The sequence below is a fragment of the Onychomys torridus genome, chromosome 10 (genome assembly GCF_903995425.1).
Source record: "Onychomys torridus chromosome 10, mOncTor1.1, whole genome shotgun sequence".
NCBI classification, from domain to species: Eukaryota; Metazoa; Chordata; class Mammalia; order Rodentia; family Cricetidae; genus Onychomys; species Onychomys torridus.
This window is the reverse complement of record NC_050452.1, coordinates 32,755,841-32,782,614: the sequence shown is the minus strand read 5'-3', so window position 1 is coordinate 32,782,614 and position 26,774 is coordinate 32,755,841. Positions and strand designations below refer to the sequence as shown.

Here is a 26,774-nt window from a genome sequence, read left to right as displayed (position 1 = left end):
ACCTTCCTTTTTTAGACAAAAAGGGAGAAACGTTACAGGCTATTTGATCATACTGAACCCAGAGATTGCTTTCTTAAAATAACGTCAACCAAGGGTCAAGAGGCAGAACAAGCAGTGACCACAGAGTGAGAGGAAGTCAGGAGGTCAGAGAGAGGCACAGGAGGTAGGAGGGATGGACTTCTGGGGTGAGAGCATTTTCTTTCAGACAGCTTAGGAGAGAGCCCTCTTTCTGAGACACTGGTGGAGGAGGAAGGTCTGCTGTGAGAGTTGGCAGTGAGTGATGGACCCCCATCATCTGGCTCCTGAGTCTTATTGGTAAAATAGAATGACAGAGTTAAACAGCATTTGGCTCCTAAAGTAAAGTGGCTGAGCCAGAACCTAGGCTGTAAAGAGGATGCCATAGCTCACCCTTACTTCAGACTCAGCAGCAAGGTGGTAGTGGCAGTGAAGGTATAGTCAGCCACCAAGGCATAAGTAGGTTCAGGTACAGCCTCAGTGCCAAAGATAAAATGATATTAGCAACTGAGGCAGCGGTGGTCTGAGGTGCAGCCACAGTGCAGCAGATAAACAACTCCCTAATGACAAGCATTCAAACATATGAGCCTACGGGGGCCGTTTTCATCCAAACCACCACACATAGACTGCTCAGATTCAAAGCAAAGGCAGTTTTTGAAGCTTGCATAATAAAAAGGAAATGCTTCCAATATTAAAGGTAAACAAAGCCCTCAAATGATTCAATCTCAATGCCAGGACAGAGGTATGTGACATTCCTGTAAACAGGTCTGAGGGCTGACCCCTCAGCTCACACTCCATCTCACTGCACACTTGAGCTGAAGGCTGCTAGCACACTGCTTCCAAGTGGCCAAGTGAGCTGAGGCAGAACTAACTATAGACATCGGACAATACTGACTTCTTGGTGAGGGATCATAATATGGTTTCTAATGTAGAGCAATTTTGAGATAGTGTTCCCATAGTCCAGGCTGGCCTCTACATTCCTGCTGTCCTTCTGCTGAGTGTGGAGATTCCAGGTAGGCGTTACAGGCATGGCTTCACTAGGAGCTTCTCTCGGCATTTGATGTGTTGTGACTGTCTCCCATTTGGGTATTTGGACTTTCTTTAAACAGATTTTTAATACAAAAAGCTTTATATTTTCAGAAAGTTATTTTCATAGATGGAGGGGAAAGCATGGTTGGAATACAATCCTATCCTTACAAGCTCCCCATACATACAATTGCACTCCTTGAGAAAGGGGGATCTTAAGATGAAAAGAGGGAAGAGCAGCCCTGAACATCAACAAGCAAGCAGAATTACTTTTTCAAGGTCTGACCATCTTATTCTGGATGGTGTTTCTTGGAAGGAGAAGGAAGAGAAAACATGAAAATGCTCTAGATGAAGAACCATCCCAGGGGAGAGGGAATGTCAGCAACACTTGGGGATGTATGAGGTGTCCATCACTCATCTCAGGCTTGGGCCAGTACCTCAGTGATGCTGACAGGCCTGTGGTAAAGAGTGGTGTGATTTGAGTGAGAAGACTCCAGTGGAAACTGCCTTGACATTGTCCTCTCTTGTGTGGGCAGTCTTACTTAGTGCCAAGTGGGGCCGTACATTGAGACATCAACACCCCACCAACCACTCTCAACATGCTTTACCAGAACTCATCTCTTGTTCCCCCTTAGGTGGCTGAAGACACCCTTGGAGACACTGTCCATCACACACTGCCAACTCTCACACACAGAAGTTATTCATCTATCCTGAGCCTGGACCTGCATCAGCTCACACCCTTGAACCTCAGTGGTGTGGTACTATCCCATGTATGTATGGGTCTCACCAAGACCTTAAAACCTTGCAAGGTTGCAGGTTGGGGCACTAGCAGCTAGGTACCCTTCTGGCTGTCATGTGCCAACATAACTAAGTCACAAAAATCAACCTCTCCGACAATGACTTCTCAATGGCTGTCCTTGAGCAACTTCACCACCACTGGACAAATCTGACTTAGTTGAACCAGAATCTCTACCTTGTCCCTTAGGAAGAGTCCAGACAACATTGGTTACTCTTATAGAGATGTGACCACATTTACCTTGAACTCATGGCTGCACTCAAGGCCATAAGACAGCTCAAGTCAATCACTTTCCTACCTGTAACTGCTACTGTAGGAGCATCCTTTGGGTATATGTCCATCATACAACAAGAACACGTGCTCAACAGTGTTCAAAGCAACAGTATTCATAATAGCCAGAAAATAGCTATTACCTTCACTATCTGGACTTCATCCTCACAAAAAGTGCTACATCCCAGGTTCTCTATAGCCCTCAGGTCTTCATCCTCATTGGGTTATGCCACCAGATCCCCTGGGCTCTGAACTGTGACCATACTCAATTGCTCCCCTTAGCATCCCTGCTTCTCAGCTTACAGGGACCTTAGTTAGGACTTGGGGCTCCATGCTATGTGATCTAAATTCAGTAATAAATCTTCTCTTCTTTGAAGATGTCTGGTTCCCATCCTGAACCAATTATGATCTTGACAATGAGCTTTAAGTCTGTAGCAGACAACAGTGCTGCTAATCTCAGATCATTTTTAACACAAGGTACCAAAAGGCAATGCAAAGTTGTTGGATTCACTTGCTGGGTACAGTATGCACACTTGGTAAGCTCTAGGAATCTGGACATTTATATAATTAACATTGCAGTGTGTACTTCAACATTTACTTAGTATGAGTACAACTCATGTCTTCTTACAACTTTTTGAAAATTTTCAGGTATGATGTGAGACTCTGCATCACATCATACCTGATGTTGGGCCCAGGCTTCCATGCAGGTGCACACATGTGAACTCATACACACATGTCAATACACTCACATGCAAGTACACATAAATCAGCTAAAAGTCCTGAGTGTGTCTGGGAAAAGTTGAAAGCTGGGGTAAGGAAACTAGATTCTAAAAGGCTGTTGGGGATACAAACAACTTTTTCCCCTTTTGGGGGGAGATTTGTTTTTGCTAGTTCTCTTGACTCAGGGTTTTTGGTGGTGTTGTTTGAAGGGTTTGTTTTTGTTATTTTTCCCCTCATTTGAATTTTATATTTAAACTGCCAGGAAAGCCTATTCCAAGCTGGTAGGATGAAGGATTCCCATGAGCTAACCCTCAGACAAACATTCAATAAGGATCCAGAGCCATCTGTCCCTTGGCAGGCCATCTGTTTATTATCCTTCATCTTTTATGGCCACCTGTACCCAGGTTTACACAGCAGCCACATATGTTCAGATGCCATACTTTTGCAATGAACCTGAGAACTGCAGAGCTCCCTCTTCAGAAGAGACCAGACAAGGAAATATACCATCTCTCCCAAAAACACAACCATGCTATTACAAGGGAAGCATGACATCTTCCCACCAAATTCTGGGATGCTGCTGACACCTTCAAGTCAGTGCGCAGAGGGGCCACCCACTCTCTATCTTTAACCCACTTTTCCTGGCATAACCACCAGAACCAAGTGGCCCAAGTACTGAGACTAAGCCTATAGCAAGAGTCAAGTAAAGCTCTGAGGCCTGATCTCACACTCAACTCATTATGAACTTCACACCTACCTTGTCTTTACAACAGTCAAAGGAAACACCAAACACTATTTGAAAGCTGCTCAATGGTCATGTCATAAACTAAGTATTGTATAGATGAAGATTTGGGCTTCTCTCCCTCTTGGTCAGAAAAGCTTTCTGTTGACATGGGTGTAGTTACTCTTTGGCTCTTTGGGGGCACATTACCCAGCTCACAAGTCACACGAAGACTTATCCTTACTCATGAATCCCCAGCCTTAGCTTGGCTTATTTTTAGCCAGCTCTCCTAAAATTATCACGTCTACTTTTGCTCTGGCCTTTTATCTTTATTCTATATTCCTTTGTTGACTTCTTATTCTGAGCCTTGCTGTACAGCTGAGGGCCTGACTGGCCCTGATGATCGCACTCTTCTTGTGCCTCAATCTCTCTTCCCAGATGTGTCCTCCTAGTTCTTCCCTTCGCCTGCAAGCCCCACCTGTTCTTTCTCCTGCCTCACTATTAGCTGTACAGCTCTTGGTTAGACCAATCAAGGGTTTTAGACATTCAGAGTCTCACAGCTTCACCAAGTTAAACAAATGCAACATAAGCAACATGTCTTTGCACCATTCAACAAACATCCACAGCATACACAAATGGAACACCATCAACCACTATTCCATCACACACGAGGACTTCATAACCTGCCAAAGTGCCGAGATAAGTGGTTTAAGGATTCAGCCCGAACTAGGACATTTCATCGCCAGCCCTTCTCCCAACAAGGCTGAAACACTGAGGAAGTGGCAGAGAACTAAGAGATGGAGGAAGGGAAGAGTACTGTGCAGTGCTGTCTTCCAGACATGGCTGTTGCATGGCACGTGTGGCTATAAGCTTGCACACGATCCTCCAGTCCAAATTCCATCTTGGATAGGGGAGGAGCTCATGAGGCTCTGTTCCTACCTTAGCAGTTATGTTACTGGCAGTAGATAGTACAGGAAGATGGAGTGTCATTTTTCTTTGGAAGTGTGGCCAAACTGTCAGGTTGCCCACACTCCAGCAAATGGGCACATGTCATCTGTGTATGAGCAGCACTGATTGATTGGGCTGGGTGGAGGAGCTGAGAGAAAATTGGGAGGGACATGCTGAGGAAAGCCTGCAGCTGGAAGCAGGGAATCAAGATTATCAGAATACACTGTACCCATGAATGACGTTCTCCAATTATAAAGACAGAAAACAAAATTGAGAGCCCATCCTGGGGATGGGAGTGGAGTTCATGATTAGGGCACTCTACTGACCTCCCTGCTTCAAGTCAGTCTTAAGGTAGTGTCCACAACTCTATTTTTGACAGAGACTGCATATGGCAGCTAAGGAGATATTCAGTTTTTGAACATGGTCCATTAATAAAGCTGGGTGAGATTTGAGACCTTGTGAGGAAAATTCCAAGGAAGCAAGACAAGTTTCTAATCTGTTCCTCCATGACAAGGGTTGTTCTTGGAATGTGACTTCCTGCCCCTCCCTCCCAAGTGGAGGAGACAGGAGTGAGTTCACTTCCGATTATTCATTCCAACTGGCTATTATTTGTTTCTATGCCTCTATGGAAAAACAAGTTTTTACCATGTGTGGCTTGTCCTTGTGCCTATAAATTTTACTCAGTGATGGTTAAAGAGTCACCTAAGTGGAAGTCGTCTGATGCTCTGAATAAAGTTGGCTATGGCAGGAGACTTTAGTCGGCCTGATTTTTTAGGGCCCACACTTCCCAAGCCCATGCTGCTATCTAGAGAGGTTAACAGTTAACTCTAGGGGGTCCAAAGCAGCAGTCAGATGTTTTCTTGTGCAATGGCTTGCTGCTCCACACCCATCAGGAAACTAGAGAAGCAAAAAACCTAGTCAGAATACTGGTGGACTGAGAACCATGCACCAGCACATTACAGTACTCAGTGCACTCACTGGTCAGAGTCAGGCTTTAGGGAAATGCTTTCAGTTCAAGCAGCCCATGGGACACTGGAAAAGTAACTCCCAGAAGAAAACCCACAGATGCAAACCAACCCCATGAGGACAGGGCCAACATCTGTGACACAACCTCGCCAAGGACTGCCCTGCCTCAGATTCTCAACTCCTGGAAGGACCACCCAGATAGATTTATGACCAGCGCCTGTGATCCACCCATGAAAGCCTACCCACTGAAGGACTCAGTCTCTGTGAACCAGTGGGGTAGTGTCTGGGAATGCAGAGACAAGCACACCAGAGGAGTTGAGGGCTGCAGCAGCCATTGGGTAGATTCAGGCTCCTATGTCCCCTTCAGGACTCCATACACAGTCCCTCCTTCCAAAAGGCCAATGTCAGTGCAACAGGCCACTTTTCCTGCCCTGTCCCTTCCTTATTGTCATGTCCCTCTTGTTGGGCTCTTCCAAAGCACATAAGCCAACATGGCTTGCAGGGTCTTTGCATTTTTAACATTTCCTTTACTCAAAACTGTCTTATGTCACCCCACCCACTTGTCCTTCTCTACTAATCTCTGTACCTACTACTCACAAATCTGCTTCTCTCTTTCCCACTGTAATATCACAGTGAACACAAAGCTCAGCTATTTTGTTACTTCCTGTAATGACTGGAGTTATAGTGAACATTTTTTAATGCTCAGTTATGTAAGCAGGGCACTTGCCTCCAACATGTATATAGGACATATATGATACATATCTAAAGGAGGATGGGATGGAAATCTTGTCACATGTGGTTTAAGATGCTTGAAAGCAGACTCTGGGGATGAGGGCCATCCTTTCCCAGACCCCAGCACATTTTCAAATATCCAAGACCCTAAAGTTCCAGATGTGCTTCCCCTGCCCCATGTGGTTCTATTAAACAGGACAGAGAAAAAAACCAAAGCATCCAGCAGTAAAGATGTGCCCTTAAAAAGGCTGCGGCCGGGGGTAAGCCATTTCCAACAGAGGTTACTACTGTGTGTCCCTGCATCCCAAATGGCCTACAGTAAGAAATCTCACCCATAAAAGGAGACAACAGGACCCACTACCTGTGACTCCCAATTTTGACTCCATCTGACTGCCTCAGTTTTCCCAGGCTGTCCCTGGATTCTCATAAGCACACTGAAGTGAGGAATGGCCTAAGCCACTTGGAATTCCTGAGTGCCAGCCCCCGTAGCAACCCCGATCTGGAGCAGTGTTGACTGGAGGACTCTGGGTTCAGTGCTTCTTGCCTGCCCTCAGCCGATGCTCCAGCTCCTCCAGGTCTGTCTGTGGAAATAAAATCTGGCCCATTTTACTGGTATCCTCTTCCTGTTCACTCTTTCACTGAAAAGCTCACCCTTGGGGACACACTCTGCTCCACCTGGGACTCTCCATTATCAAGTCAGGCTGGCCTCCCCAAGCTGATTTTGGCTGGATGTAAGCCTAGTTTAAGGTCACCACTTGGTGCCCTAGCAGGTCTCTTCCAGCCATCTCTGCTGGATGCCATGAGCACCCAATTGCATGCTTTTGTTCTCTGCTGCTTCTGCAGAATGAACTCATTGAAAACTGACAGCATTTTACAATCCATGCCAAGGAGACATAGCTCAGGCATTTCTACACATTTCAGCCTTTGAAACATGTTAGATGGCAAACAATGGGGCTGCCCACCTGGGGACTCCACCTAAGTAATATACTTCCATATATACATATAAATTACATGTTGAAGAGCTGAGTAGTGGTTACCCTATGGCAAGAGGATGTAAAATGTCATGTGATAGGCTGTGCTGGCTAGTTTTACATTAACATACACAAGCTAGAATCATTTTGAAAGAACTTCAATTGAGAAAAATGTCCTGATCCGATTAGCCAGTGGGCAAGCTTGTGGTCATTTTCTTGATATTAGGGGCCCAGCTCACTGTGGGTGGTGCCACCTCAGGCTCATGGCACTTTAGAAATCAGGTTAAGCAAGCTATGGGGTGCTGAAGGCAGTCAGAACTTTCCCAATGGTTTCTGCTTAAGTTCCTGCCTCCAGGTGCCTTCCTATGTTCCGTGATAGACTGCCATGTGGAAGTGTAAGCTGAAATAAACCCTTTCCTCTCAGTTGCCTTGGTATTTCAGGGTTTCTATTTCTGTGGTAAGACACAGGTAAAGGCCTCTCTGCCTTTCAAGCACAGGTTTGTTTTCATTTATGTTGTTCTGGTAGTACACTTGGCTAATTTCCTCTTCAAAGAGTAAATAAAATTGATGCAGGGAGACATTCTCTGCTAGGCAGTGAGCTCCTCTATGGTTGCCGGAGCCTTGCCAGTCCCTGTATCATGAAGGGTAAACCACGCTCAGTCAAAGCAGGGATTAGCTGAACCCTTCCTCCTGAGAGCAACCAGCTGACCCCTCCCACCTCAGGATCATCTGCCTTTAGACCCTCTGATTATTTCAGTTACTCCTCCCGTGCCTGAGTATCTACCTGGAGATCTACCCCAGCTGCATGCCATTTCATGGTGCCAGTGGTCTTGGAGTTAAGAGTGGAGGCTAGAGTTAAGCCTAACTAAAGTGTTATACAGCTGTGCAAGCTGCCAGACACAATCCTGTGAGATATGGTGTCAAGGTTAGAATACTCTCGATGAAAACAGAAAACTGACAAGATGCTTGGAGGACAGCAGCATCCAACTCCTAAGATAGGCCTAGTGTTTTCATACAGAAGAAACCTGCAAACACTGTGTACAGGGAGACCGTCAGGTCCAAGAGGATGGTGCTCTGAAAGCCAAGGAATACTAAGCAGAGCCCATAGCAGGAGCCTGGTGAGAGAGAAGACTGAACAGATTGCTCTTTTACTTTCGGTCTCAGAAGAAAGCAACCCTTCCATTCCCTTGATTTGGGCTTCTATTCAAGACAGATTTCTGTTCTTTAGGCCACTCGGGTTTGGAGTTGTTTGGTTATGGTTTCCTTGTCAACCAATATTCCTTATTCACATGCAGATCTACAACTCAGTTCCCCGCTTTAGTGGAGAATACTCAATTCATAGGGAAGCAGATGGGAGTACCTGCCAGCAGCAGGCAGAGCATGGATGAAATTTACTTAAGCCTTCCCCTATGTAATCTATGGGACAGAGATTATTTCTTTTTAGGAAACAAGAGGAAGAGAGAAGCCTGGAATGGACACACCAGCTCATCAGCATATCCCTTCCACATGGAAGCAAAGTGACCCCTCTAGATGTGCTTTTGGAAGGAACTGGCCTCTGGTTCCTGGTTCATTCAAATGTGGACTAGGGAGGAAGCTACTCTGGGGACAAGGTCAGAGGCTTATTATAAGCAGGAGCTGGGATGGAGTTCTGGAAGCTTCAGGATATACACCACCATCCTCAGCAGGCCCTGGCAAGAGAGCTGAGATAGTTCCATAGAAGCACCCCCAAAGCATGCTGATGCCCTCTCAGGGTCAGGATGAGAGCACAGTGCTAATTAGACTTGCAAAGTCAGGAGAGGCTGGGCTCTGTACAAGCAGATCTCTGTGGAAGCAGCCTCCATGCAACCAGCAATGGGTTCTGTTATGACCCTCAGACCAGACCCTGCAATATAGTAACCCACAGAGTAGTCACAAGGGCAAATCTTCATACCTTGAGCACAGTTAGACCACACACACCAGTTCCCAGAACCAAACATTACAACCAGACATGTCACCACATTTCTGGAAGTCAAGAGGGCTGGCTGAAAAGCCCAGCCAGAAGGAGGAATAGTGGTGCTCAAGCTAGAATGTGTTGCACATTAACTCCAAGTGTGGGTGAATGGCTGAATCTGAGGTTTACAAAAATCAGTTCCTGTGTATTGGGTTTCTCTGTGTATTAAGCAACAACTCTAAAAACACTCATCTTGAACCCTAGGTGCACACCACTTATGGCTTCTTAACTTGTACAAGGTAAAATCTGAACCCCTGTTGCCTCCAAAATAAAGACAGGGGTTAAGCCCGCTGTGGATGCACACTCCTTTAATCCCGGCAATACTCAGGAGGCCGAGGCAGGTTTCAGAATTTGAGGCTAGTCTGGTCTACTCAAAGCAAGTTCCAGGACAGTCAGGGCTGTTATAATACGAAACCCTGTTTGGGAGGTGTGGGTAGAGAACTATGCTCAGACAGACAGCATACAACTAGTACCCACAGCTCTCTTTAAGTGTGTACTGAATAAGAGGGCAGAAAACATTGTCCTGGAAATTAGCCCTGGGTGGGCAAAAAAAAACAGATGAGGCAGGATTGTCTGCTGGCCTGGAGGCACCTTTGTACTTGGTAGAACATAATGCAGGTGAAAGGTTGACACTCTTGAGCTTCGGCACTCCATCAGAAGGAGGTGGAGGCTGGAGAGCAGGAGACAGTAACAGACCCCATACCTACTAGAGGAGAATTCCCTAAATGGCCGTAGGACCCCCGATTTCATCTCTCCCAGTCTGTCATAACAAGATTTGCCAGCCGCAACAGTTAGCCATCAGCCAAACCTCATAAAGGTCATTACCACCACCACCACCAACCCTGAAACTCATAGGCTTAGCTGCCTAGAAAGTTAGTTTCTGGAAACTCAGGTAAGAACTAAAACAGGATGCATCCCCCACTTAGAAGTGGCTGTGATGTTGGCAGGGATGTAAAGTTCTTAGAAGTGACTACTGTAGATCTCACACTGGAAAGTGACTGGGCCCATGATAGAATTGAAAGCCGGTGTGCTGGTGGATATTGTCAACCTGACACAAATCTTGAGTCACCTGGGAATAGGGGAACTTCAATTGGAGTTGCCCCCATCAGGTTTCAAAAGTAGTTTCATCTCTGATGAACAGTTTTGATTGATGGGGAGGGCACAGTCCACTGGGCAGGTAGGTAGCCGAGTTTTGTGACAGATGGTGAACATGAGGACCATGAGCTAGAGAGCAAGAAGCAAGCATCCTCCTCCAGTTTCCTCTCCAAGTTCCTGCCTGGACTTCCCTTCAGAGAGAAGCTGGGAACCTGGACAGCAAGCTGAAAATAAACTTCCCCAGGTTGCTCTTGGATCATTCTCCAAATCTAAACTAAACTGAGCAAACAGCTGTATGCCATGAGCTTGCCATGGAGCTGATATTGAAAAAGTATTTCTGGAGACACTCAGGAGGGATCCAGTAAACAAGCTCCCTTGTGGATGAGTTAAGACTTCCCTTGTTCTCTCTCTCTAAAGAGTTTAGAATACAGCGACTAATAACTTCTGGGTAGGTCTATAGTCAGGCCAGAATTCCTCTAACCAATCCTCAGACAAGGCTTGGAAGCCCAGAGCACCAGTCCTTTTGGATTTAACAGCTCAGCTCTCCTCACAGACAATCCCCACCCTTCCACCAGGCCCTGCCCCGGAATCTAGCAAGTACTTGAAGCTCATTTCCTTTGGAATTCCTTTTTTAGCATCAGCTTCAACACTGCTATTGAATGCACACTTGTGACATTTTATGCTGCCCATTTCCTCACAGCAATGACAATCAGCAGCTTCACTGGGATTGTCTGGAAAGCTCTGGGCTAATGAGGGAAGGGAGAAATGCCATAACCAGTGCTGAACACCACAGTATGTAGCTGTAAAGGTGGCTGGCCTCAAGTGGAGGTGTCTGGAATGGCCTAGAAAGAGCAGGAACAGGAGGTTGAGGTAGGTGTTAGGCAGAAAAGAACCACAACCATTAAGCTCCCTGAAATCCAAGCTGGACAGGTAACTCCAGGACTTCAGAGGCCAAAAGCTGAGTAGAGGGGTAAGGAGCCAACCAAGACCACACTGGCTGTAATGGGTTGACTATGTAGAGCAGAATCAACTGGCTAAGAGAGGCCCAGGTGAGGCAGCTTAGTGAGCAGGGTAGCACTATCAAGAGAGATCCACAGATTCAAGCTGGGTGCTTTCTTGAAGACTGGTGTGATGAAGGCCTGAGTGTGGGAGATGAGGACGCCAGTACATAGCCTTCAATCTCTAGAAATTAGCCTGACCACTTGCACCTACTTTCTCTGTACCCAGAGGCCCCCACTGCTGTCTAAGGGTGTCTTTAAATTGAAGGTAGCTGTTGAAGCACAAATACAGGCCAACAGATGAATGTCGTCCTCCTTCCCTCCCTCACTGCAGGCTTTGGCGTGGCCCTTCCCACCCTGATTAGTGAGCAGTCCAGCTTCACGTATTTTTATAACATTTTCATTCATGTCAATTTTTGTTTTGCCTGTATATCTGGGAAGATGCCAGATTCCTTGGAATTGGAGCACCTCTGGGTGCTAAGAATTGACACTGGGTCCTCTGCGAGAACAGTCAGTGCTCTTAACTGCTAAGCCATCTCTCCAGCCCTACAAAGGTCATCTTTAACAACTTATCTGGAATGATTCTAGTAGATCAGAAACTCACAGCCTACATTATCTTCTGTCCCAGAATCTGAGGACAGACATCTTGCTGTTAGAAAAAAACATCTCTAGCACAGCCTTAAATCAGAGCCAGCCACATGCTTATCAACACTGTGCATTAAGGTAAACTAGAGTAACAAAGGGACTGTTTTAAGTCATAACTAGCCACATTAGTTTGGAGGTTCTCCGTCCAAGCCTTGAGACATAATGTCAACCATCAACATCACAGAGCAAGTGTGAGAGAGCAGGTTAGGGCCCTATAAGGTTGCAGTTTCAAGGCTGGGGCAGGTGACACTGGGTTATAGTTTCAAAGTTGCAGCAGGTGAGATTCATTGGTTACAGTTTCAAATTTGGGGCAGGTGAGACTCATTGGTTACAGTTTCAAGGTTGCAGCAGGTGAGACTCATTAAGTTGTGACTAAGTCAATACTTTTGAGAGTAATTAACCAAGTAGGATCCCTAGACCCCCAATCCTGGCAGATATCAGATATCACAGAGCAGGAGGTAGCATTCCCAGAACCTGGATGTTGATGTGTCAGAGCACAAGAGACCAGGTACTAAGGAAAACAGGATACAGTTTCAAGTAACACTGAGGCTCCCACACAGGACCGGAGGACACATAAAAACGTTCTCTATGAAACTTAGTCCTGCAGGCTGAAAATTCATCTAACCACTAACTAGATAGCAACTTAAGAGTAAGAGGATAAGCTAAGATCAGCCCGGATAGGAAACAGGTGGGCATCCCGGTGAACCCCGAGAAGGGGTGGGTCTGACCTGCAGAGTAATTAGCAGGACAAACCTGGATCCAACTTCTAAAGCAGAATTTGATTCATCTAAGGCAAATTCCTAAGAGTTCCCCTTTGAAAGACCACTTCTTCGGTTTCCCAACTAGGGTTTCAGAGCTTTTCAAACAAGTAGCTAGAAGTCTTCATTTGGTCCTAGCGACCATCGGGAGGCTGAGAACAAGCATCATTCTTTACTTTCTTTCCCTGTCCTCCAACAGAGTTCCAACCCTCAGGCCACTCCCGTTTTTAAGAAATTACCCTAGGTTGGGGGGATTTAGCTCAGTGGCTTGCGCAAGGCCTGGGTTCAGTCCCCAGCTCCAAGAAAAAAAAAAGAGAGACAGAAAGATAAATAAATTACCCCTTCCCAACTAGAGTTCCAAACCTTACGCCCCCACCCCCACACCATTCCCGCTGTTAGGAAATTACCCCTTCCCATCCGAGTTCTAAACCTCATGGCTCCCCTCCACGCCACCCACCCCCGCTTTTAGGAAAACTCCTGCCCAACCGAGTTCCAACCTTCAAGGCTTCCCCCACGCCACCCTCACTTTTAGAAAATTAGCCCTGCCGTCTTCTTTGTTCCTAGTAAGTTTTAAGTAAGAGCAGGAGGAGAGTAAGAATTCAGGTCTAGAAAGTACTTCCTAAAGTTTCTGCCTCAAGGAAGGAGAGTTCCTAAGTGTACCCAGCTAAAGTTTTTTAAAAACCCAGAAGCGCCGCGGCTTCGAGTCTTTTGCAAGAGCCCGGGGGCCAAGCAGGCGGAAGGTTTGAGACTATCTGCTCCGAGAGAAGACTGCCCGGACAGACAGACAGCATTACCGCTCCGAAAAAGCCCCCGTCTCCCACCCACACCCTCGGAGTACTGGCCGGCGCCGCCTTTTTCACGGGTTGTGTCTCCACGTCACTTCCGGGGCGTGCCCGCGCGCGGGGCGGGACGATGTCCGCGCAGGCTCGTGGGACTGCAGCCGCCGAGCCCAGCGCTTGACTATATATGGTCAAAGCTGGGGGCGAGCCGTGCCGGGGCCGCGCTTCCGGGTTGGGTCGTCCGCAGCGGCAGCGCGCAGGGCAGGCGCGAGCGGGCCTCGGAGCCGGGCCTCGGACCGCCCCCGGCACGCCCGGCGCCGCCTTCCGCGCCGTCCCCCGGCTCGGCCACTGTGAGGTCCCATTCGAGCACGGCGCCGTAACAAGTGGGCGAGGATGCCATACGAGATCAGTGAGTGCGTGGGCCTTGGCGCGCGGCCGCCGGCTTCTGGGGTCGGTGTAGGCAGGAGGGCGCGGCTGGGGTCGCTCACGGCCGCGGGGTGCGGGACGGGAACCCCGGAGTGGGCGCTGTGGGCTGGACGGGCCGAACTGCTCGACCCCGGGGCCTGGCCGCCGACGCCGACCAGGAAGTGCGCCGGCCGCGCCCGCAGGCGGCAACAGGTGACCGGCCTGGGACCCCAGGCGCTGACGGCCTGGGACTCCTCGGGGACCGAGAGTCCGGGACCTCCCCTCACGCCCCGGGTGTTTGTGTCTCCCCAGAGAAGGTGTTCGCCAGCCTCCCCCAGGTGGAGCGGGGCGTCTCCAAAATTCTCGGCGGAGACCCCAAGGGCGATCATTTCCTTTACACCAATGGCAAGTGCGTCATCCTGAGGAACATCGATGTGAGTACTCCATGGCCCCGTAGGGGCCTGTTTGCATCCATGCCCTGGGAACTACCTCTGGAGTTGGAATTCTTGCCCTTCCGCCCCCTCCCAGCAGGTTGGCCTAGGGAGAGGGGGGAGCCACGCCCCTTCTGCCCAGGAGCCACACCTTGGAGGCTCAGATGACTGGACTGGACCGTTTCTTCCACCCCCAACCCCCATTAACTGGGAAACTGAGGCTTGCTTGGATCAGTTTGGTTCTTAGAGCCAAAGGTTTTGAGTCTGCTGCTGTTTGATCGTGGGTGGTTGGTCTTCCCTGAGCCCGGTTTCCGCCTTGGGGAAATGGAGATCCTGAGATGATGGTCCTCCACTTCCCCTGGCTGCCTGGACTGGCTGAATGCGCTGGTCAGCCAGGCGTCCTCATGCTGACTGTGCCTGGCACAAATGGAGTACTTGGTAAATGGCCCTTCTGCTTAATCATCCTAATACCCTCGGCTCCCTGGTGTGCCAGAGTCCAGACAACACACCCAGTCATCTGAACTCCAACTGTTGTGGATTTGAGTCTCATTCAGAGAAGAAACAGGAAGTAGTGTGTTCAGCTGGGTGGTTCTCTGCAGATAACCTGCTGTTCCCGGGCCAGCTTTTTGGGTTTGGGAGGCCCTTTCAAATTAATGTTTTTCCTCTGGTTGTTGAAATGAGTCAGTCCGCCTCCTCTCCGTCTTCAGAATGGCGGCTAAAATCTTTGTCTCTCCCCCTCACTCCTAAGGAATGGTGTGCGGTGGAAGCTGGAGGTGGCAGCCAGCAGTTAGGGGCACCTTACTACCATGCTTGGTGAAGGACTGGTAGAGAGGTGGAGGCATTGGTTGACTGCTCCATCAAGGCTGTCATTTTCAGCTGCTGCATGCATTCTGGGAGCATCATTGGTCAGGTGAGGTGGCTCATAGACACCCATATCCTCCAAGAGCCTCCCAGTTGGTTGAGGGCAGACCCCAGTTTCTTTTTAAAGGATTGCTGGGCACGTCGGGTGAGGTGGAAGTTTGCATATGAGCCTGTCTTGCTAGTCGATTGGATTCCTAGAAAGCTGATCCTGCCTCTTTAGAACTGGGGAAGCCTCCTCAAGGGCTTAACACTGGATTGAGGTCATAAGGTTTTGAGAAAGTAAAGGGAAAATGGAGATGGCCACGTGGAAGCTCTGGGGATTAACAAAGGTGTCTAAAGCACCTTCCTATACTCCATGCTGTGGTGTGTTTGGTTTTGCCTCCTACACAGCCTCCCTCCACTTTGTTCACTTCCAGTTGGGAGAACTGCATAGAGTTGGTCACTCTGGTGCTGGGTCAGCTGATCCCTTGAATCCACTGGCCTGGTACTGTCACAGGAGCAAGTGCACAAGAGGAGGTTGAAAGGGGTGGATTCACTTCCAGTGATGTGTGCCTCTGCCAGTTCTTCCCCTCCAGGTTTCATTTCTCTCTCCCGAAGGTGCAACCACTTCTGTTCCCACCCAGGTTAAGTTCCTGGCACGCCAGGACAACATGGTGTAGGATACTGTTACTACAACCCTTGTGTGCTGGATGCTACCCGGCATGTACTAATTTGCTGTTGGGCTACTGGTCCTCAGAGATGGGTTAGATTTTTATTAGGACAGAGTGTTGCTAGAGGAAATGTGTGAGTTCTCAGGATCATTCAGTTTGCAGGAAGGAAGGGCATCTGCTACGAATCCAAGTCCAGGATGGATGGAAGGCTAGCACTCCTCTGGCCCCATAGCCGCCATGTCACATTTCATTAGAGTCCTGCAGAACTGCAGACCTGCCTTGTGTTGCTCCCTGCTGTATCCAAGTGCCATGCCTGCTGCCCTGAGGTCTGTTCTTCCTGTGCCTGCTGGAGCACTTTTGATCAGTCACCCCATGGCTCACACGCAGCAGCACTGCCCCAGTGCCCTTCCTCTGAAATTCCCTTCTCTGTCAGCTCCAGGCTCACTTGTCTGAGCCTCACTCCTCACATGCCACACATCCTTCACACCCCTCTTAGGGCCTACTGGTGCTGTGGCCTTTGTCTGGATATTCATTCTCCAGTGTCCACAAGGGCTGCTCCCTGTTGTCTCTTAGGCTTCTGTTTAGAAATTGCCTCACCAGAGGGCCTTCATCCTAAACAGCATCTCTGCCTCTGGCCTCCTCTTGCTCTCTGCTGGCAGTAAACGTGAACCAAGCTGTTGCTGTTCCAGTTCCTAAGTGTTCAAGGATGTCCCCCCTTGCCTGTAACTCAGGAAAGGCAGGGGGGACTTTTCCTGTGTCATTGACCACATGTCCTTACATGGAACACCTGGCACACAGTATCCCACTGAGTTCCCAGGGCTTGATTTCTTTTCCTGTCAGAGGGTTTCACTATAGAGCCAAGGCTGCCTAAAATTCAAAATCCTCCTGCTTCTGCCTCCCTGGTGCAGGGATACAATGCATGGCACCACTGCATCCTAAATTTGCTGGTGCCCACCTTTTGAACTTCAACAAGAGTAGTCTTGCCAGTCTCCTCCTGGGGCTGCCTGCCAGCTGTTCTCTGACTGAAGCAGCCATGTGAATGTGACTCTTGGATTAGCTGGTAGGAAAGGTGCTCCCTGTTTCTTTTCCCATGCCCTGTTGCCACACATGAAGAGGAAATTCTCTTGAGAGTTAAAGCATGTGGTAGTGGAGGCCATCTGGAAACTGGCATTTGAGAATTTTAGAACAGTTCTAAATACCTGACAGATGTGAACCCCTCCACCCCCAATGGGAAGAGCAGCCTGCGGAGAACTTAACGAAGGTGTTTGGTTCCTGGTTGCAGAACTGAGGTACATATCTGGGAAACCCATTCTATAATAGCAGGTCTCAGGGCATGACACACAGCAATTGGACTAATCATGGGCTTGTCTCTTTGGACCTCTTGGAAGAGTTTGAACTCAAACCTGTTTGCATTTGGCACCCTGTTATCAGCCTGTGCACAAGGGCCCTGTGTGGGCCCTTGCAGTTTGGGGGATGGCAGAAACAGGCCTTGAGGACTTCACAGTCCCTCTGTCCAGGTATATGCCTGATGAGTCATTGCTGCATTTCCAGGATGGTTGTCAGCCTGGGGGGTACGGGTTCAAGGGCCTGCCCATAGAGCACACTGTCATAGTGCATTGAGTTCTGTGCAGCCAAACAGATTGTGTGGTTGATGACCATTTGGACAGAAATGAGCACACAGTAGTAGCTTGGTGTCCAGAGCCAGGAACTTGATTCCATTCCCTTCACCCAAGACCACCTGGTGGATGAGGGCTAGACAAGGTGCTTCAGCACAAGGTAGTCGTCAGGGTCTGTGGGTTCTGGTAGGATCTGTGGGGACCAGTTGGGTAAAGCTAGAGCAGTACTTACAACAACAGGCATGAGGGAGAAAAGACTCAAGACAGCAGCTAGAGGCTTGGGGAGGGGGTGCTCAGGCTACCCTCAGTAGCCCAGCAGTGTTCTTTGGGGTTTTCAAGGCAGGGTTTATCCATGTAGCCTGCCTCTCCTGGAACTCACTCTGTAGCCCAGGCTGGCCTCTGTTCACAGAGATCTGCTTGGCTCTGCCTCCCAAGTGCTGGGATTAAAGGCGAGCGCCACCACCACCCAGTCCAGCATTGTTCTTAAGGCCCCTGGAAGCACTCAAACAGAGTGACACGGTAACAGCTGCTCATGCAGTGGAGACTTGTGTTTAGGGTTTGAGTCTGGAAGGCCCATTAGCAAGCTAGAGATAAATGCATTGCACAGAAGCTCAACATTGAGGTAGCCGGCCATTGTTTCTGGTAGAGATCCACTAAGCCAGGGATCAGTCACCCCAGGCTACACCCAGCAGCTTGCTTAGCTTAGTTACTTAGCTTAGTCCATGAGCTGTAAGCCAAGACTTCTGTCACTGCTTCCTGGGGGAGGGTGATTTGTTAGCTATCAGTGGTAAGTGTATTGGTGATATTTAACAGGTAGATGTTGCTGAACATTCTACACATCTCAGGACCATCCTGTAACAGAAATCCTACTCCAAAATGCCAGGAGTACTGGGTTTGAGGACCCTGGTAGATGATGTTCTCACATGCTGTATTAGCCATTTTACAAGAATGTCATGAGGGCTGTGGAGCATGAGCAAAGAGCCACTTGTGCTGAAGACAGCTGCTGGAGAAGTGGTACATTTGAAATTTCAGAGAGTGAGCCAGGGTTCCCTCAGAGGAGGGTTTAGACACATAGTAGATATGGGCGAAGTCCAGACAGGAAGCCACTGTACGGCATGGTGGCTTTGGTTTGGTGTGTATCTTCTGGGAGGAGCAGGGAGGGAGATCACAGACCCCTTTGGTATAAAAGAGAAAAAAAAAAAGGAGAAGCTGCAGCTAGTGCTTGAGGCCAGTGGAGCGGTGGCCCTCCTTCAGGCCTAGATCTCTGAAGAGCTTTGCCTGCTTTGCTACTGTCTCAGTAGAGAGTGTTCCCTACTTGTGACACCTCTTTCAAAAAGATCCTAGTTCCCAGATTTGATGCTGGACTTGTTAACTTCCTGAGAAGGCCCTGTCCCACCTCCATAGCCATCTCTACCTTCAGGTTCCACCCAGGATCTCTCTGGGCTGTCACTCCCTGTCAAGGGTCTTCATCTCTTTGTACCTCTTAATGAGCAGGGCAAACGTTGGCATGGAGGAGGAGGAATAGTCTCCAGGTATAGCCAAGTTGACTCACAGAGCATCTGCAGAAAGCTGTCCAGCTGTGCTGCTTCTCTCCTGACATCTTCTCTGCCTCCCTATTTGGGTAGATGGAGTCATCTCCCAAAGGCTCATACTCAGCGGGTACTCAGCAGGTAGGAGGGGGTACAGAATCAAGGTGGCAGCATCTTGACACAGTCTATGTTTTCAGGTCACAATAGAATACTCTTAGACCTATGAGTGACCACCGTACCTCCTCCAGGACCTGGCTCCGTCTAGCATGCCAGCCATATACATGTCTGTCAGCCAGGGTGAGCTCTATGTCCTGAGCCCAGGAACCAGACTAATGCTGACAACCAGCTATGACAGGAGAGTGGGACCAGATGGAGGGATGAAGACTGTTATTTCAAGTCCTGGCCTTAGCGTAACTGGCCTGGGTCACATCTGGTCAGTGTCATTGTGCCTTGGCTTTTTAGCTAGGCATTAGATTATAACCCACAAGTAGTGGGTAGCCATCCCAGCCTTGGCCTGGAAGTTCCAACCCCCATTGAGGCTTCAGTAATGGTCACGCCCACAAGGCGGGGCTGAGGGAGGAAGTTGAAGACCCAGGATCCAGAGGAGAGGTCTCTCTTGGTTCTGGGACCCTGGATGCTGGAGGTAGAGGATGCTCCAGAGAACACTGCCGGACTGCGCCACACCTTTGCCAGACCCTACAACCTATCCCTTCATTTGTAAGTTACCCCACAAAATAAACCTCCCTTTTAACTATGTGGAGTGGCCTTAATAATTTCACCAATACCCACATCTTCTTGCAGGGAGTGTCAATAGAAGGGTCTACCCAGTGCTTGTCATAGTGAATACAGGGTTCTTTAGGGTGGTAAATCATACACACAAGTCCTGCTTAAAATGTGAGGTCTACTTAGTGTAGAGGGTCGATGGGGTGCAAAAGGAGGCACATTCCAAATGATGTGGGTGTTATGGGCATGTGTGGTAGTGTGGCAGGGCATGTCGGGGAAGGCCAGGTGGACATGGTGCCCTTTGCTACATCTTTGACTGGGGTTGGGGAGGGCGTTGAGGATTGGGAAGGAGGCACAGTCTAGATGGAAGTGAGGGGATTAAGCAGTGATTTGTGGAGCACGGGCTGGATGAGGGGGGCAACATGGAAAGGACTTTGTACTGTGGTCAGCTGAGAGTTGAGGGGTAGAACCAGGGAAGGTGTCTGATATGCTGTTTGGTGTCTGCCCAGTCAGGTTAACCAATACCATGAGTTACTGGGGGCATGGCTGGTCAGCATGTGAACCACAGCTTGTATTTACTACCCAGGGCTGGCACTGTACCAAGTGAGTGTAGCTCTGCCTAACCAGTTGGACACCTCCAATTCTCTGTTTCAGCGAGATGTAGTCTGGGGCTCACCTTGGTCCAGGCATAAGTTCTACACTGGATGTGTGAAGGTGTGTGTGCTATTTTGAAGCTGGGTTACTGCGGTAACAGAGGTTGGCTCGTGTCACTGGTGAAACAGAAGGTCCTGTACATGGTGTGTGGCACGGGCCTGCCATAGCACAATCTGCTCTAGTCCCTGCCACCTCTAGCACGGGAATACTTGGAACACGGTGCCCTTCCTGGAAGTGTGCCTCTTCCCTATGCAGGTGAATGGTGGGGGGTGCCCCGTGCTCTTCTTGGTGGGGTCCAAGAGACCAAGGGCAAGTAAAAAAGCACATGGAGCCCCTTTTGTGATACAGTCTGACATGGCTTAAAGGTATAGTTTGCATGTTCCATCAGGTCCTCTGCGGGCTACCCTGGTTGACTTAGGCATGCCTCCAGTCTGATCCTGACCCCAGCCCTTCCTCATCCTTGCAGGCAGAGCACATTGGAAGCTGCAGGGGCTGTGCTAATTACTGGGCTCTCCCAGGCCAGATGAACTTCTGGAAACTCCAGAAGAAAGGCCTGTGGTTCCAGGGCACAGGATGGGCTGGTGATGTCTAAGGATATGGTAGAGGGCTTGGTTAAATGGTTGTTGCTAACACCAGGAGCCACAGGAAGAACGGGGTTGAAAATGTGGTGGTTAAGATGAGTGTATTCCATGCTGTTGGGAGTACCAGGCACCCCTGGTGGAGAACCAGGCCTGGGAGGCTCCACGGGGTCTCCATGGGGTAGGGTGGCACTTTCTGCTTTCCCCCAGGAACTGAGGACCACCACCATGTGGAGGCTGTTCTGAATGGTATCACTGGCCCCATCTAGGGCAATGGGCCCTGCACACAGTGGTAACCATGCCCTATGCTCCTGAAATTGGTTCCTCAGGCTGCTCACCCTAGAGAGAAAGCTGGGGAGAGGGTGCTTGCAGAATAGGGATGAATGTGGGTGTGTATGATCACTCTGGGTGTCCTCTGGCCTGAGTCTCCTGCAGTGGGACACACAGATGCCTGGGGCAGGGAAGTCACTCCATCTTCCTGGCACTAGTAGATGCTCCTGCTGTGAGCCTAGGAAGGTGGGGAGGAGGCTGCTGACTCAGATGCAAGTCATTATCTGTGATTTGGAGCTTTTGACCCAGTTGTATTCCGAATACAAACGGGAGTGAGTGAGTGAGTGAGAAAGTGAGTGAATGATTCATCCAGCTTAGGCGGGAGTTGGTGCCCTCTGGGGCTTTCCAAGCCCTCTGCAGGCTCTGTGACCATTTAGGGTCAGGAATGTTAGGAGTAGAATTTAGTCCCTTGGCCTCTGCTGCCTCTTCCTTCATTTTGGGATGCCCTTTCCTGCTGGCTTGCTTCCTACCCTTGGAAGGCAATGCAGCCTAGGAGGTCCCCTAATTCTGTAGTTAGTACAGGGTTCTCAGCCCTCAGTCTCTGTCAGCTGTAGATGAGGATGGATGAGTCAGAGCTGGCTCCAGATGTGTCAGGGGCTGTGTTGAAGGAGCTGGTCAGAATGTGAAACTTGAGCTGAATTGAGCAAGACTGGGCTTGCCTTGGTAAGGTGTGCTGTGCAGGTGCCCAGCTGGATCTGACTAGTCCTGGAACCATAGCAACATTCACAGCATTCCAGAGAGCCCCCTGGCTCTTACCAGGCATGGTATCCACAGCAGTTCCTGATCCATTTTGATGGGGACTACCATTCTAGAATTCACTCCCTGTGACATGAGTCAACAGTGTGTGGTCTCCCCTGGAATTTCATGACTGATGCTTTGGAGGTACAGCTGGGTAGGTGTTAGTAGTTTGGTCTATTTTGTGGTTGAACAGTGTTGTTATGTTGTGTTGAGAGTACATGGATATACCCTACGTAGTTTTCTTATTCACTTGATTTTGGGACAACCCCAGCCATTGGGGTTGTCCCCAGTTTGAGACCCCTTTGATAAGGCTTCCCTGGTGGCCTTTTGTGGACATGGGGTTTCTTTTCTCTATTGAGGTGCCCCAAGAATGAGATTTTTCCTGAATATGTTGAACTTTCTTTTTCAATTGATTCTTACCATTGCTGGGCATGGATGGCGCACGTGTGGAGTCACAGGACAACTTGTGAGGCAGTTCTCTCCTCCACCTTTATGTGGGTTCCAGGTTTAAACTCAGGTTGCTCTACCCACCGAGCCATCTGGCCATCCCATATGCCTTTAACTTCGGAAGTAATTAACTATTTTCCAACTGTGTCACTACGTTTCCCCAGCACTGTGTGGACAGGCTGGTGCCTCTTTCCCTCTGTCCTCATTAGCAGCTGGTGTCTTGGGTCTCACTGGTTCTTGTAGGTATGGTAGTTTTGATTTTCGCATCTCAAATGGTGAATGCTATTGAACACTTGCTTACACACTGATTGAACATTCAATGCCCCCCCCCCCCCCCGGGTGATCTGTCTTTTCCATTTTACTAGCACATGCTTATTCTCTGGGTCAAGTTTTAGGTGAAAGAGAAAAGCTGTCCATGGTTTTCTCCCACCTCACACCATGTGTGTAACACATTATTTGCTAAGTGCTGTGGTGGTTCATGGGATGTCACATGAAGCAGGTCACAGAAATGTTGGAGGAGAAGGGCAGGCACATTAAGGGCTGGCAGATATGCTATGTGGAGGGGTGGGGTTCCCAGCTTTCCATGCAGCCCCTCCAGGGATGTGGTAATTGCTACACTACAGAATCACACAGTCCAGTAAGTCATTCTGTAGTGTAATTCCTACACTACAGTAATTACTATAGAAGAGCTGGGAAGCAGATTGGCAGGTTTTATAGAGGATCTAGAAGAGATGCCGCTTAAGATCAGTGAGGGGTGGTCACAGGCAGGCAGACAGGATCACAGGGTAAGGGACCAACATGCACAGAGACGTGAGGTTGCTCAGAAGTCCCAGAAGGTGGCTGCATTGGCTGACTAGAGGTGGGTGGTCTCAGTCTGCAAAGTGAGTGCTGTATGGGGGATCCCTTGACCAGGAATAAACCAACCTCTAGGGGCTGGGGAAGACGGGCAGACACTTCAGGACAAATCCTGGCACCAGCTGACCCTCTTCCCTGTGATTTCAGCCTTGAGTCTGGGAAGTTGCCTTTCCCAGAGAGTACTGGTTGGGAGAAAGCCAACAGCAGGAATCAGGACAGACAGCCTCATCTTTATTCCTTCCAGAAAGCAAGCTTAGTGTGGAGAGACTGAGAGGCATCTATGGCCGTGCTGGGGCACTGCCTGGACTGTATACTTGTGAGAGAGGGGGTTGGGAATGAATGAAAGGGATCTGCTTTCAGGAACTACACATCCAAATTGTCATAGCTGAGGAATAGAGAGACTTCTAGCTCCAGCATCTACCCCATCCTTTTCTCCAAGTCTAGCCATTTGTGATGTGTGCTCTGGGAAGGAGCAGGGAATCCATGTGTCTTCCCAAGCCTAAGTTTCTGACAGAAGACCCTCAGCCTCATGCCTTCTCTGCTCCTAAACATCAGGGCCAGGAGCTGTTCTGTGACAGACCCCAAGGGGTGCTTGGATAGGATTGGCGCTTCTCAGGGGAGATGACGTGGGAGTAGACTAGATAGATGAATTCATTGTCAGCTGACAGCTTCCCACACAGGAGGGCAGGAGAAACATAGAACTCTTTAATCCATGTTAGTATGAGTGGTATTCCACAAGTACATATTTGTTGTCTATTGTGGGAAGTATGAAGAAACAAGCCAGCAAAAACTGATCTCAGACTCCCTTACCCCAAGAGGCCAAATGGGCATCAGTGGATAGGCAGGTAGGTATCTTTCTAGGACTTTATCCATAATGGTCTGATGTTAAAAATTGTGTTCTTGGGTTGGGGATTTAGCTCAGTGGTAGAGCACTTGCCTAGCAAGCACAAGGCCCTGGGTTCGATTCCCAGCTCAAAAAAAAAAAAAATTGTGTTCTTGCCCTGGTCTTGGGTTGGGAGCTAGCAGCCGTTGGTACCTGTACATTCAGCCTCCACTTTTTTCCCCACAGAACCCCGCTATTGCTGACATCTACACGGAACATGCCCATCAGGTGGTAGTGGCCAAGTATGCCCCCAGCGGGTTCTACATTGCTTCTGGAGGTAACTATGAGAGCTATTCCTGGACTTGTGTATGGTCCAGGTCTCACCTGCTGCCTTGGGAATGGGGTGGGGGGTTGGTTATGGGCATGGAGAGCACCATTGACTAGCTTTAGTTAAGCTGACAGGAAAAGATAAACCTCCAGAGTGCCGGTTGCAGACCTAGAATGGACACTTTGTAGTTTGCTGTGTTCTAGCTGGAGGTCAACAGAAACTCTTCTGGGAGGCCTCTGGGTATCTGCACTATGTTGTTGGAGCTAGGCCTGGACATGTGGTGGCTATTTTGTGTCAATCCACTGGCTGCTCCACCCAGCCTTGCAACCAGTGCCGGGATTGTGTGTGAGACCTGGCCTTTATGCCCTCCAGCCTGAACTGCTGAGTAGCTCAGTAGGGGATGGTGGCAGATGGGACATGCAGTTATTTGCATTTCTGGGAGCTTAGACTCTTAGCTCTTAGCAGTAGAATTTAACCATTTACAGATGAGAAGCAGAAGCGAAGAAGATAGTGGTGCCCCTTGCAATCTCGTTCATTTATCCACTCAAATCATTCATTCATTCATTTGTTCATTCATTTTCTTTTTCATTCAGCTATCCAATAAACAATGGCCTGCTAGCTTATGTTTCCAGCACAGAGAGGGAAGTGTGAATGAGCGATGGCTGGGAGGAAGAGCCCAGGCACTTGGTTAGAACAGGGAGGACCAGGATTTTTAGGTGCTGCGGCCATCTTTATCTCCTCATACCCTTGGTGGTGATGTCTAGGAGATCGCAGGCTGCAGGGCTGGGAGGGCCCCCAGCCTGCCCCTTACTGGTTGTATATTCACAGCCTGATGATTTACATTCTTGTACCTAGTTCTCTCTGTGCACTGGGGCTGCAGATGAAACTCCCTTGGTGCTTTGAGGATCCAGCAAGTTAATATGTGTTTGGTATTTAGTAGCTCAAGGCCTGCTAGGAATGACCATGGCAGCTATCAGTGAAGCTGTGGCACACTTAAGAGAGAAAGGGGCCGGGTGGTGGTGGTGCACGCCTGTAATCTCAGCACTTGGGAGGCAAGGGCAGGCGGATTTCTGAGTTCGAGGCCAGCCTGGTCTACAGAGCTCCAAAGCTACAGAGAAACCCTCTCTCGAAGAAACCAAAAGGGGTGGGGGGCTGTGCTGAGATGCTGAGAGAGGCAGGACAGTGGATGTGCTGTCATAGTGAAGGGCTGGGCTAGGATTCTGACTGTCTTAGGCACTTACTGAGTTTGTGTGTAAGTATTTCTGCTCTCTGTAAAACTAACTGTGGTGATTTGTTATAAAAACCTTGGAGAGTTTTTTGCCTCTGGCCCTGCTTGCCAGCAAAATGTCTCCTCATTTAAACCACAAGATTTGGCTGGAGCGCCTTTTAAAATTGTGTTCAACACAGTGCTGAGTGATCTAAGACATCTATTAAGAGAGGAAGGTGGCTGCTAAGGGCAGCCACCAATCTTGGCATAGCTCCTATGTCTCACCTTTCCCATCTGAGAGCCTTGTGGGCCTAAACCTGGCCTCACTGCCCTCTTGGGGCTGTTGAACAAGACAGAAATCCAAAGGCCTTCAGATTGAATGCAGAATCTATGTAGAAGGTGGATACAGAGGGTGTGACAAAGGACAGTCCATGAAAGGGGACAGTGGTATGGTTTTGATGTTCTATTAAAAACCCCTGGTTCGCTGGCAGAATGAGGGAGCTTGTGGGTGGAGGTCACATTTTCACATTTCCAGTGTGCTTTTTTTGTGGAAGGCAAAGTGATTGTTAAGGGTAACAGTGGGACATTTGCTGTGCACATGAAGGCCCTGGGCTAAAAATAGTGTTGCATGTTTGAAGTAAGGGAGGGGGTGGGGAAGCTTAGGAAAGGTTGTGCTGTCAAGGTTAGGTTAACTGCTAATGGGTGTGGCTACATCTCCCTCCCAGCAGGGGCCCCTGTTTCTTTGAATATGTAGATGCTCTCAGTCTAGCTGGCCAGTAGCTACTGGAAGATAGAACCTTTTGGAAGGAATACTGAGTATGTGAGAGCTCTGGGTCCCTGGAGCCTGTGCCTCTGAGAAGGCCTTCTGATCCTAAGAGTTGTTTCTAGTGCATCTCAGTTTTCTTCAGCATCTTAGGATGATGCTGATGCTTATCTGCTCCTCTGTCCCCTTAACTTTTAAAAGTGGTTCCCAGACAGCCCTGGAGATGCAGAAGGATGCCTGATTTGGCCCAGTGTCCAGGACAGGCTTCCTAAAGGAAGGCCTGAGATGAAGGCTAGAAGGGCACCACAGGAAGGAACGGTCCACAGCCTGGGTCTCCTTGGGAGAATAAAAGCCACTCTGCTCAAGTCCTCCTCCTCCTCCTCCCTCTTCAAGCCCATGGCATTTGATG

The 26,774-nt window shown here is 49.1% G+C and overlaps 1 protein-coding gene, 1 non-coding gene and 1 pseudogene across 2 annotated transcripts in view; 2 read left to right on the top strand and 1 right to left on the bottom strand.

The window, feature by feature from the left end:
• LOC118591863 overlaps nucleotides 1-13,789 on the bottom strand; it is a 132,367-nt pseudogene extending 118,578 nt beyond the window's left edge.
• Wdr1 (WD repeat domain 1) overlaps nucleotides 13,583-26,774 on the top strand; it is a 35,969-nt gene continuing 22,777 nt past the window's right edge. Inside the window, exons 1-3 of the mRNA XM_036201075.1 lie at nucleotides 13,583-13,836; nucleotides 14,145-14,266; nucleotides 24,314-24,404. Coding sequence (XP_036056968.1) covers nucleotides 13,821-13,836; nucleotides 14,145-14,266; nucleotides 24,314-24,404 — 229 coding nt within the window. The 5' untranslated portion in view covers nucleotides 13,583-13,820. The remainder of the gene's footprint in view (nucleotides 13,837-14,144; nucleotides 14,267-24,313; nucleotides 24,405-26,774) is intronic.
• Trnaa-agc lies at nucleotides 24,143-24,223 on the top strand. The gene has a single exon. It is a non-coding gene; the product is annotated as a tRNA-Ala (tRNA).